This window comes from Asterias amurensis, chromosome 10 (assembly GCF_032118995.1).
Source record: "Asterias amurensis chromosome 10, ASM3211899v1".
In the NCBI taxonomy this organism is placed as follows: Eukaryota; Metazoa; Echinodermata; class Asteroidea; order Forcipulatida; family Asteriidae; genus Asterias; species Asterias amurensis.
This window is the reverse complement of record NC_092657.1, coordinates 16,941,759-16,955,438: the sequence shown is the minus strand read 5'-3', so window position 1 is coordinate 16,955,438 and position 13,680 is coordinate 16,941,759. Positions and strand designations below refer to the sequence as shown.

The 13,680-nt window shown below is 39.3% G+C and overlaps 1 protein-coding gene across 1 annotated transcript in view; it reads left to right on the top strand.

Moving 5' to 3' along the window:
• The window catches only part of LOC139943011 (CUB and sushi domain-containing protein 3-like), a 51,530-nt gene that overhangs the window by 19,081 nt on the left and 18,769 nt on the right, over positions 1-13,680 (top strand). The window contains exons 8-10 of the mRNA XM_071939824.1: positions 4,064-4,201; positions 5,533-5,877; positions 6,672-6,809. Coding sequence (XP_071795925.1) covers positions 4,064-4,201; positions 5,533-5,877; positions 6,672-6,809 — 621 coding nt within the window. The remainder of the gene's footprint in view (positions 1-4,063; positions 4,202-5,532; positions 5,878-6,671; positions 6,810-13,680) is intronic.

The following is a 13,680-nucleotide window of genomic DNA, read 5'->3' as shown; positions in this document are numbered from 1 at the left end:
TCAGGTAAAACTTGAGCAGTCTTGTTAAGAAGAACATTAATTATGGCATACATATCTTTGATATTACAATTGGTACATTTATCGGAAAAGTACATAATCTTAGAATCAGTGATCAGTTTGTTAACATGTTCCTTTTGAGAACGAAAGGCTTGTTCGTCAAACGCTGAGTTGCTCTTTTTCCATTTCCGTTCAAGCCGACGTCGAACACGCCTTTCAGTATGGATGGAGTTGTTGTACCATGGGAGTTTGGGTTTGACGGTACGTTCTCTGGTCACAAAGGGACAAACTTCGTCAAGGACGGTAGAAGTTATTGAACAGTAAGACTCTGTGAGAATGTTAGGGTTGGTACTATCCGGAAAGACTGTGAACCGGTCATGAAGAAGCTCTGCAAAGCGCTCGTGGTCCATCTTGCCATACTCACGAAATGTAGTTGAGATCTTCAGTGGTGGAGGCTTGGCACACAAGATGGTACATTTCACTACGTGGTGATCAGAGTGAAGCAAGGGGTCAACTTGAACTTTGTGGATTAGATCTTCATCATCACGAGACATAACTAGGTCCAGGGTATGCCCATGCTTGTGTGTTGGGCCGTTGACGTGCTGAATAAAACCTGCATTGGAAACGATCATGGCGAACTTATTGGAGTCCCGGTTATCAAGTGAGTCAACATGAACATTGAAATCACCTAGTATGGCAGTTTTGTAAGGAGTGACCAACTTCTCGTCGAGAAAGGTTTCAAGCTCGTCCAAAAATTCAGATGTTTTCAGCCCATTTGCACGTGACGGAGGTGGACGATATATGCCGATAAGTTGGATGGAGTTGTTGAGAGTAACGATGCAATGTTCAAAGTTAATGGATGAAAAATCGGATGGAGTAGAGCATAGTTGAAGAGATTTCTTGTACACAATGCCAATTCCTCCACCGTAGGTCTTACCGCCACGAGGAAAATTGATAAAGCTGTAACCAGGGGGTGTAAACTCACCAATTACCACCATGTCGCCATCGGATAACCAGGTTTCAGTCAGTAGCATTATATCAACATCAAACAATATAATGTGGTCCAATAAGGTGGTGGTTTTGTTGCGAACGGAGTTCGCATTCCAGAGATGTATGGATAGACTGGAAAATGGCTTGCCGAGGGAAATTGGTCGCAAGTTAGAAAGATTACTTGTATGGGATTTTCGTGTATTGACAGGTCGAGGGACACAGCAATTCTTGATCTTTTTGAACATATGAGTTCCTGCACGTCGACTTCTTACGTGACGAGCAATGCCCAGTTCCTTCATAGTGTTATAGGACTTGTCAGATATGGGGGTTCTATTCACGCGTAAGTCAAGTAGCTGTTGTTTAGTGTAGCGATGCACAGTAGCAGACACAATGGGAGGTCTGTTGTCGATTGACTGCTGAACCGAAACCGCATTGTTCGAAGCCATTGTTAAGATGTTGTGCTGGCAACCACTATGGCTACTGGTAAGCCTACTCACATTTTGGATTCGATGTCCGAAATTTCTTTCCAAACTGTGTACTTCCAGAGAAGATCCCATGCTCCAAACTGCTTCAGGATGAAGGACGACATACTCAAGAAAACGTTGATATAAAATCAACGATACAACAAGACGGATTCCGGTAAACCGGAGAAAAAGTGGGAGCAACATTTCTCCCGAGGCCGCAGCTAATAACAGCGCCTATAAACAAAGTTTGCCTCGACTACATCTACGCTTCTATAATGTACACATTATAGAATGCTGTCAAGCGCTTGGAGTAGGTTTGTCCAGTTGGCACGTTTTCATCCTTAACCTTCCAGCCTCAACTAACGTTGGGAGATGGTACATCTGGAACTTTTTTAACAGCACTGTATCCTTACTCAGTTGACGTTGCTATGCTGTCTCATCAAGTGTCCCGTTAAAAAGAGGTTACGATCTGTCATTTTAAAATATACATAAACAAAATTGTTTAAAATAAATTCCCTTTTTAAATTATTATTTTCAATTATATAATGGAAATTCAGCTGTTTGTTTTTTGCACCAATAATTACATATTGTACATCTATCATGAAACAATGACAAATGAGTTCATGAACTTGTACCAGTTTATGTTGAATGGGTTTGCATTTATTCAAATTGAACGCATACTTTGTAGTATACACATCAAGTATAAAAACACAGATAAAACTTCATAGTTACCTGGCAATGTTAACATCAGCACAATCATGTTGTCCTTACACATGTGGGGACAAACTCCTCAACTCTGAAAGTGTCCTCATCAGCCAGCACCAATTGATTGTATAGTGGGCATGTTCGGTCGTTTGACGCAGTCGCCTACGATAAATTCTGCTAGTAATATAACCAGTCGAATACCTTTTTAGTTGAAAGTTCACCTGAACACAGTCTGTTGAGAAATAAACACAATTAAAGTCATGGTGGTATTGTCACAAGAATGTTAAACTAGCCACATTTCGTGAGTTGACAGCGGGCCAGCCATGTCAAACACATATCTAGCTGCATCATTCCCGAATGGTCATCGACCCTCAGAAAAAACAATTAAACTGGTTTCTAATCAACTGGGGTGTTTCAGACAAACAAATTTTAAACGGTGCCTCACCGTTACCGTATGGATATATGTGATAAACAAGCAAGTTTTCACTCGGATGGGAATAGACAATCAACTTTTGCAGGTCACGTTCAAGGCCCCCATAGTTCAAATAACAAAATAAAATAAATACAAATGAAACAAGTTATATTTTAAATAACAAAAATTGTTTTACTTTGAGTTAATACAAAAATAAATCTAGGCCATTGCTTCATGATCATTGATATTGTGCCAGATAAAAGAAAGGATAAAGAATTGAACAAAAAATTGTTTCATTTTCCGATTGGAATGTAAATCTACCTAGTAACAATTTATAAGCATTTTTTCCCCTGAAAATATCGCAAGGATCTGTGTATTTTATACAGCCAAAACAGCATGATCAGGTTGTTAGAGAGACAGTCAGTGAGTAACTGGACAGGCCGGACAAAACAATATTCAGAATCATTAAATCATATTGACATGATTGAGACTGATTCATTGAAACTGTCATAAAATAAAGACTCATGTCATAGGCCTAGTCTAGTCACACTGTGAAAGCTTGGCATGGCAACAATCATTTATAAATGAACAACAGGGAAATGAATCTATACTAAAACATAAATTCGATAAGGTTCCGATATTTTTAAATTTAAGTTAAAAAAAGGTACTGTTGTCTTGACGTTACCTGTGATAGAGATCGGAGGATCTTACCGACCTTCCGTTTGTGACAGTTGTCCATCGTCGTGTTTTACGTGTCCGTAATTTGGGCTAGCGATTGCCACATCTTTGATGACATTTTCACACTTGACCGTACTCTAATTCTTTTACTTCTTCAAATACATGCAAAGAAATGTCTTCAACTCTTTTCCGAAAATGGAAAAGCTTTCGTTTCAACGCTAGACAAAGACACTTTTTGTGACATGTTTTTTTCTCACACCACGACGGAGTCTGGGTTGTTGTTCGTCTCCAACGTTGTACAGAGGTCGTGACCTCGTGAACATGATAATAGCTCTACCGCTATTGGTTAATTTATCGCAACCGCTGCCGTGCGGTCTTGTTAAATCGTCGTTGATTGGTCATTTTGTCCCCAACCTCGCACTTTTCATCGCAAAAATTGCAGTTAACTTTGCCCATTACAAGCAAACTGGCTAAAAGATCGCTTGTGGATTTATGGTACGTTGATTTCTATATTTTTCTTCCCAATTCAAGATAATAAAAATGCTCATCTTTGATATGCGTCACGAAACTGCACGATATTCGGCTACGCCCGCTGGTCTAGAGCTGGGTACTAATGTATAAACAAACTACGGAAAATCAAATAATTAATCGGTCACGCGCACTAGTGTATTAACGATACTATGGCGCGTTACGTCCCGTTTTCATCAATGAAATTGTAAACAAATAGATTAACATATTTTGATTTTGTTTGTTCGACGAAGTTGTCGTTTCGTGAAATGGTGAAATGGTGACAACATTTTGGTCTTTGTATAAATAGATACAACTTCCTGCCACTTGGAGGATGACTTCGATTGTAGGAATGGGATATGCGTCGCTTCACAAGCAAGGTGTGATGGTAATCTTGACTGCCGATTCGGTCCAGAAGACTTATCATATTTGGATGAAGAGGATTGTGGTGAGGACCATAGCATTAATGTTGGTGTTATTGTCGCCATTGTAGCTGTAATTGTTGTTTTTGCTGTTGGTGTTGGTTTCGGTTATGATATCGTTGTAGTTTTTGTTAATCTTATTGTCGTTGCCGTTGCCTTGTCGTTGGCGTCGTCGTTTGATTTGTCTTTTTGATTTGGGCCGTTAATACCTCTGATTGATGGTTTTCCAATTCATATTTGCAACATGCAGTCAGGGTGAGTACACATCCGCATCTGGTTTGAAATGCCTGGAGAATTATACGAAGGTTTGCTATGTGGTTAAGGTTTTCCCTTGTGGCGAAGATGATGAAATTGACTAGTCAAAATTGAGAGCAAAATCTCAATTCGACGGAATCTATGGGAAAATTGCTTGAAAAGGATTTTTCCCATCAGCAACAAAGAAAATACAACACATTACAGAAAAGGAAAAAAAAATGTAGTTAACGAGATTAATAGATTTTTAATTAGCTCATGAAAGCTTCAAGAGTTGCAAAATCATGGTCCCATGTAGCGTGTGCACGTGGTAGAGGTGTGTCACATAATAATCGTCAGTGCATTATTTGAATATAAAATTCCCGCGATTTTCAGGGGCTATTTTAGCCTGTGTATTTTAAGCATGCTTACAGTGGTTTCAATTCTTTTGACAATACAAACCGAACATTTGTGGTAATGTGTTTGTTAGTGCAAAATGTAAAATACGGTTACACAGCAATAAGTACAATGTCATTACTGACTATGCCAAAGTAAATTTGTTTGCAAAGCTTTATAGTATGGAAAGAAGAACCGGAGTTACGGGACATTACGATTTTGTATTAAAACAGGCGAAAAATCTACAATAATTTCCCCCTTGCGTATATTTTCAAATTCTGTAAACATCTTTATGCATACCTGATGAAATAACTGTGGAAAGTTTTATGAAAATAGATTTGAAACTTTGCATGGTGGAGGATGAGGTTTGCGCTGGTAGCGTAAATCTCTGACGAGTAGTCGGTTTTGAAAAGAACCACGTTGTTGTAGTAAGGGTATTATTTAAGCATATCAATATTGTACAGAGCCACAGTTGATACACATTCGAGTTTACTATCACAATTAGGTTCCAGCCAGCTACAAAATCATTCGTTATAATTATTAAAACAATGATAGTAATACCATTCTTATCAATTGATACACCAACCCATGATGAGCATTACATGTCTTTGTCATTGGCGCTGTAAACCCTCCTTTCTAAAAGTATGTCAGGTTCCATCATTCAACTCAATATCCCAAAGTGAAGATTTAAACACACACATTCCGATGATTTTCATTTCTTCTGTTTCAGGTTATTGTAGTTCACCAAACGTTTTAGTTGGAACATCTCCAGTCAATCTGACATCACCGGGCTATTCAAGAGGCTATCCTGACTTAATATATTGCCATTGGGAGATCAGGGCTCCAGACTGGGTATCTGTGGTGGTGTCCATACAAGATTTTTACATATGGAAGGGATATGGCTTTGTTTACATTGATGGCACCCTTCTTGATGGACACAACGCGTCAATTAAACTAAATGGAATCACACGACTGAAGTCCATTGCATTTACCTCACTGACGACACTTTATATCCGTTTTACAACTAGCTTTTCATTTATTACAAGTTTTCTTCTACAACTTCAAGGCACCAATGGTAATACCACCGATTGTAACAGAAACATTACAATTTATTTATCGAAATAGTTTATTGTTTGGGAATTTATTTTAGATGCAATTATTTCCAATCGTTAATTAAACACTTCTTAAAAAATAATAGTTCGACATGCCTTTCTAGAATGACTTGCGCTGCTTCAAACAAACCTAAAAAACCTTGGAGGAAGATAATGAACAATTTGGCACAAAATTCTTAACAACCTCCAAAGGAAATAAGTTAACCCAAGATTTAATGACTTACGTTCCCAAATGAACGTACAAGGAAGGACACAAATTAAATTTGTGGTCAACAAGGAAAAATAATTTTCGCCTCCAATATTGAAACACTTTATCGCCGCCGTTTTCACAAAATTATGACTGTGTTATAACAAACAAATAATTATGTGTGTGGAGTTTAATTGTTTCTTTTTTGAAACTGCTGTTTCGGAGAAGAAAAATTATTATTTAAAGAAATTATTACCCTTTTAATGAGCTAAAGCATTTTTTTCAACCGTTATCTGAATGGTAACAAAGGGGGAAATAAGACGTGTCTGCTTTACTGTTTGTCAAGCAAAGCACGTTATTATAACTTAAAGAATTGATCACCTCGTTAAGAAAAGTCACACCTATTTTTATTCAGAGCTGGGTACTAATGTATAAACAAACTACGGAAAATCAAATAATTAATCAGTCACACGCGCTAGTGTATTAACGATACTATGGAGCGTTACGTTCCGTTTCCATCAAAGAAACTGTAAACAAATAGATTACACATTTTGGTCTTTGTATAAATAGATACTAGTTCCTGCCACTTGGAGGATGACTTCGATTGTAGGAATGGGATATGCGTCGCTGCACAAGCAAGGTGTGATGGTAATCTTGACTGCCGATTCGGTCCAGAAGACTATTCATCTGTGGATGAAGAGGATTGTGGTGAGGACCATAGCTTTAATGTTGGTGTAATTGTCGCCATTGTAGCTGTAACTGTTGTTTTTGCTGTTGGTGTTGGTTTCGGTTATGATATCGTTGTAGTTTTTGTTAATCTTATTGTCGTTGTCGTTGCCTTGTCGTTGGCGTCGTCGTTTGATTTATCTTTTTGATTTGGGCCGTTAATACCTGTGATTGATGGTTTTCCAATTGATATGTGCACTATGCAGTCAGGGTGAGTACACATGCGCATCTGATTTGAAATGCCTGGAGAATTATACTAAGGTTTGCGATGTGGTTAATGTCTGTCCTTATCGCGGAGATGATAAAATTGATTGTGGTAAAAAATGAGAGCAAATCTCAATTCGACGGAATCTACGGGAAAACTGCTTGAAAAGGATTTTTTTTCATCAGCAACAAAGAAAATACAACAAATCACAGAAAAAGAAAAAACAATCGTAGTTAACGAGATGAACAGATCCTCATTTAGCTCATGAAAGCTTCAAGAGTTGCAAAATCAAGGTCGCATGTAGTGTGTGCACGTGGTAGAGGTGTGTCACATTGATAATCGTCAGTGCATTAATTGAATCTAAAATGTCCGCGATTTCCAAGGGCCATTTTAGATTGTGTATTTTAAGCCTGGTTACAGTGGTTTCATTTTTAAAAAGAATAATCAATTCAACATATTTATCATTTAAAATTTATATCAATTCTTTTGACAATAAAAACCGAACATTTGTGGTAATGTGTTTGTAAGTGCAGAAAGTAAAATACGGTTACACATCAATAAGTACAATGTCGTTATAGACTCTGTCAAAGTAAACTTGTTTGCGAAGTTTTATAGCATTTGGAAAGAAGAACTTCAGTTATAGTCTAGGCGGATTTCTGGAAAAAGTGACTGATTGAGGCATTTTGGGGTAAAAGTGTGGAACCAGACTTTTTAACACATTTTTGGTGTGCTGAATCCGGGAAAAATGGTTCCCAAGCGAATTTTTGAGTTTTTGACCATCTAATTTGCATAATCATATTTTTGACCTTTTTGAACCATTTTAAGCAAACCCCTGTAACCAGGCAAGCAAAAATGACGAGCGATGAGTCTGTACCTAGATGTTAAAGGTCACAGAATAGGATTAAAACATTTTCAAAGTAATAATTGGTAATTAATAATCATAAATATGCAAATTAGTGCCGCCATTACAGAAAAATCATTTTTCTTCAATAGCTCGGTAACTAGGAAAGCAAAGATGGCAATTGAAGTGCTATACCCATGTTTTGAAGGTCTCATAAAACGATTACACATTTTATGAAGTTGTTATTAGTGGTAAGTAATTTTAACAAAATATATGCAAATAAGTGGCAGCCATAGCAGAAAAATGAGTTTTCTCCAATATCTCTGAAACTAGGCAAATAACCATGATAAAAAAAAATATTTTTACCTATGTTCTGAGGGTCAGGCAATGCATGTAGTGTGTTCATTGGCAAGCCAGATGCTTATGCAAATGAGTTGGTATAGCTACAGTGCTTATTATGCACATCAGCTAGTCTGACTACCAATAAATTTCATCATTCATCACTTTTTGCTCAATCGATGCATCCCTACAATAGAGTTTTGCAAAACATTTGCATCTCTGATGCAGTTTAAGCACAATCGATGCATCCCTACAGTAGAGTGTTGCAAAACATTTAAATCTCTGATGCAGTTTTTGCTCAATCGATGCATCCCTACAATAGAGTTTTTGCAAAACATTTAAATCTCTGATGCAGTTTTTGCTCAATCGATGCATCCCTACAATAGAGTTTTTGCAAAACATTTGCATCTCTGATACAGTTTTAGCAACGACAGTCAAGACAAACCCAGGAGAACTATCCTCTTCTAAACAGACTCCTACTGCTTGGTTTGATGCCCAAAACCCTGTTTTAAACTGATTGGCAGAAGTGTAAAAGGCAAGTTTAAATGGTGCCGAAAAACCAGATCATTTCGAGCAGGTTAGGCTCGTCAGCTATAGTAGACAGGCCACCTAGGAGAAAAAAAACTCTGATCACACTTCCGGGTAGGTAGAACTCGTAAGCCTAGATTGGTAGTATACCTAGGAGAAAGACCTCTTTGACCACCGTTCCGGGTAGGTAGAATTCCTAAGCCTAGATTGGTAATCTACCTAGGAGAAGGACCTCTCTGATCACCATCCAGGGTAGGTAGAACACGTTAGCCTAGATTGCTACCTAGGAGAAGGACCACTCTGACCACCATCCTGGGCAGGTAGAACTCCTAAGTCTAGATTGGTAGTCTACCTAGGATAAGGACCTCTCTGATCACCATTCCGGGTAGGTAGAACTCCTCAGCCTAGATTGGTAGTATACCTAGGAGAAGGACCTCTCTGACTGCAAACTCCGGTTTGCAGGTAGAGCTCGTTACGTAACTTAACGTACGTCCACATCCTAATGCGGACGAGGGCAGCAACCAGGGTAGTCCTGAGAGGAATGGTGCCCCCCCAAGTCTTTAGCCTTTAAAGGAAGCTAATGGTTAATCTTATGGCAAAGCATTTAATTCACGTCCCGAGAGTGGACAGGATCGATGCTGCGGACAGGTGTGCTGGCCAGGTCTTGGCCTGACAGAATGGCATTGCCCCCCCCCTTCCCGGATGAGGCCATCCGACGACAGCCCAAAGTCCAATGCGATCTGCGATACAGGAGGCCGCTCATTATGGCTACCTTCAACAAACACAGTGAGGAAGGATGCCAGGGTCAGAGAGAGGACCATTGTGCAGTGATCTTGGCAGGAGTCATGAAGGGGATACCCTCCCCTCAATTCATTTTCATCAGTGACTTCGCCCTCAGACGTGCTATCGGCAGACACCAGGTGGATCTTGGAATCACATTGATGCCAAGGAGATCGAGCCTCTATCCCATAGTAGTCATGCCCAACCCTTGACTTTGCTGATGACATCAGTCTCTTCTTTAACACCACAGCCCTGGCACAAGAACTTCCACTCAATGCTAGAGAGACAGGTGATTACCATGCACCCCTGACCACATTAGAGGTTGAGCTTTGTCATTGTCCTGATGAGAGATGCTGAGGCAGAGACCACAGAAGAGTTGGCTGCCTGCATGATGGACAGGGAGGCTGAGAGACGCCGCCGGAGATCCCGACTGCCCGCGACATGATGATAGAGAGCATGGTCGTCCAGTTCACTTGCCGGTTGTCCTAAAGCATGGGCTTCTGCCAAGTCCACTTCACTTGCTGAAAAGTTTGAATAAGGAGATGATCTAACCAAGACAAACTTTGCTGAACCTACCAAAATGTCCTGCTAGAAAATGTCAATGAGCAAAACAAATTGCTTAAGTCGGAGAGTGCCAGCAATGGGTACACTGACCTCGACTGCACTGATGGCATTCTCTTCTACATGGCGGACTTGGCACGAGAATTACCTGCAGCTCCAATTTAGCAGAGTATGACTTCATATAAGAGAAGTTAAGATGAGAACTTAAGGAAGACCAAGGAGATGGCATTCATCTCGAAAGACGGTAAGGACTAAATGGCGCTTCCGTCATTGAGAAGTTCAAGCACCTTGGTGCCCTCATAGGATGGATTGAGCGACATAAAAGTGAGGAACTCTTTGGAATGGAAGGCCCTTCATTATGGCATTGGCGAATGTGTGTGGAGAGATCTGGTCTGACCAACAACACCAATATATTTCTTTTTGTGGCTTCAGTTGAGTCTGTACCTCTTTGATTTGATTCAAGGTGTGAACTATGAAAGATTGATGCTCCCGGTTACAATTTGATGCGTACTTCCTATCAATCATTATTTGGTGAAATGTTCACTGCTCCAAACCTGAGCTTCCTGAGCCCATGTACAATGGATGGGAACATGGTGACTCCGAACCACAGCCCATACTGATGTCAATGAGTCAAATCCCCAAAAGTTACCTGCTGGAAGATACTTTGTGTTTATGCCAGAAGCATGGGTTTCAATGCACAGCAATGTGTGCATTTCAGCAACAGATTGGTGATGAAACTCGCTGTATGGCTACATGTTCCTAGGCAACAGCAGTTCATTCTATACTCAACTTAACATAAGGGACTGGTGAGTGACACCAATTGCTCTTTCGGCCTGTATTAGCATCAAGTAGTATTTCGGTGTAAAGTTAAGGGGCCTTAACATTAAGTATTCATTCATGAATTGTTAAAAAATTCATTGGTAGTCATACTAGCTGATTTGCATAAATAAGCATTTTAAGCTATTTTACTCGCTCGTTTGCATAAAAAGCATCTTGCTTATCATCATTGATCACATTGGTTCAGCCTCAGAACATAGGAAAAACACTTCGTTTATCATGTTTGCTTGCCTAGCTACAGAGTTATTGAAGAGAAATCATGTTTTTGTAATGGCGGCCACTATTTTGCATATTCATGAGTATTAATTAGCACTAATTACTTCTCAAATGTTTTAATTCTACTCTGTGACCATCAACATCTAGGTACTGACGCATCACTTGTCATTTTTTATTGTCATGTTACAGAGATTTGCTTAAAATGGTTCAAAAAGGTCAAAAATATGATTATGCAAATTAGATGGTCAAAAACTCAAAATTTCGCTTGGGAACCATTTTTTTCGGAATCAGCACACCTGAAATGTATTAACAAGTCTGGTTACCTGCTTTTACCCCAAAATGCCTCAATCACCTTAATTAGACCTCTTTTTCAGAAACCCGCCTAGACTATTATGGGATATTACGATTTCGGATTAAAACATGCGAAAAACCTACAATAATTTTGCCCTTACGTTTCAAATTCTCTATACATCTTGATGCATACGTGATGAAACGATTGTGGAAAGTTTATGATAATATATTTGAAACTTTACAAAATGCCCCCTAATGAACAGGGTGTCTCAAACAAAAACTATAAACTTTTTGAAATGGCTGCCGAACAAAATCAATAATTATTGGGAAAAGGGTTTGTATGTAAGGACAGCTTATGGACTCAACTTTTATATGACACCAACAAGTTCGAAAATATTTAATGACTGGGTTAGAACTGCTTACTTTTGTAAAGGGTATGGACATTAAATCCGCAGGAATTAGCCTTCCAATTTGTGAGGAAGTCCTTTGAAGCTTACAAAATTCACTCCAAGATGTCGGCTGCTTAATTATCAGGTAGCAGTGCTCACCCAAGCATGAACTATTTTCGTACTTAATGTTGTCATATGAAAGTTTAATCCACAAGCTAATAATAATATAAATAATAACGAAGTTTTTTAGAGCGCACAAATCCACAAAAGTGCTCAGGGTGCTATTACAAAGAAACTTAAAAAAAATAAAAAAAAAAAAAAACAGAGAACAGATTAAATACAAAAGGATCTATCGACATGAGGTGTGTTTTGAGAGATGTTTTGAAAGAGTGAATGGAAGTGGATATTTTGATGTGAAGAGGTAGTTTATTCCAGAGATGTGGTGCTGCAATAGAAAAAGATCTGTCCCTAGGTGCGATTACACTTGATTACTTGAAGAAGATATATGTTTGCAGAACGAAGGTTGCGAGATGGTTTGTAGATGTTGAGCATGTCCAAGATGTAAGCAGGTGCTTGCCCAATTAGAGGTTTGAAAACAATGAGCAAGAGTTAGATGATTCTAGAAGATACTGGGAGCCAGTGAAGATCTAAAAGAACAGGTTTGATATGAGAGTATTTCGTTGTTAAAACGTGACCACACGAGCAGCAGTGTTTTGTATGCGTTGAAGGCGGGACAGCTGAACATCTGGAAGCCCAAACAAAAGAGAATTTCCCATATCAAGACGAGATGTAACAAAGGAGTGGACAATCCGTTCTGTGGAAGCACGATCAAGATATTTTCGGATCATTCCTATGTTGCGGACGTGAAATGAAGCAGAACGAACTGTGTTAGAAATGTGGTTCTTGAACGTCTACGATGAATAAAAAATGACACCAATATTGCGAACTTGGCTGACTGGTTTGATGTGAAAACCCCAGCAGTAATAACAGGAATAAAGATCTTGGAAAGTTGCTGTGGAGAACCAATCAACATGAACTCGGTCTTACTGTCATTAATTTTCAGGAAGTTGACGTTCATTCAGTGACGAATTTCACGAAGACAAGCCTCAATGCGATTGATGCAGGACTGGGCATGTTGTTGTGATGGATTAAAAGACACATTATATTTGTGTTTCATCAGCGTGTGATATTGAACGTTGTGACGCTGGATGATATCTTGAAGAGGGAACGTGCAACTGCGGGCCGAGAACAGAACCCTGAGGAACAGAGAAATCAAGTTGGACAGGTGCTGAGGCAGCATCACCGACACGGACGTACTGCAGCCTACATTTCAGGTAGGATTGACACCATTGCAGAGCTCGATCCCGCATACCGATGACGTCCGGCAGACGAGAAAAAAAGTATACAGTGGTCCACGGTGTCAAATGCTGCGCTCAAATCGAGGAAAATAAGAGTCGAAACTTGTGTTGATCAAGACCAGAAAGAATATCATTGTGAACTGGTATTAAGGCTGTTTCGGTGCTGTGATTTGGTCTGTAGGCAGATTGAAATGAATCAGTGAGATTGTTGACCCGCATAAATACCTGGAATCTAGATGACACTATACGTTCAACAGTTTACCTATAGAAAACTCAGATTGGAAATGGGTCTGTAGTTGCTGAAAACTTCCTCATCCAAGCCACTTTTCTGAGAGGGCGAATGTAAGAGGTTTTAAAGTCACCTGGAAGTGGTATTTTTTCAAAGTAAAGCTTGTGTCACTAATATATGTGTTTTGATGAGTGGAATGTGAATAAACAGTTAACTAAGGTTTTAAAAAATCAGTTCTTATGTTATTTACAAATTTAAGAGTAGACCCCGACCCGAGAG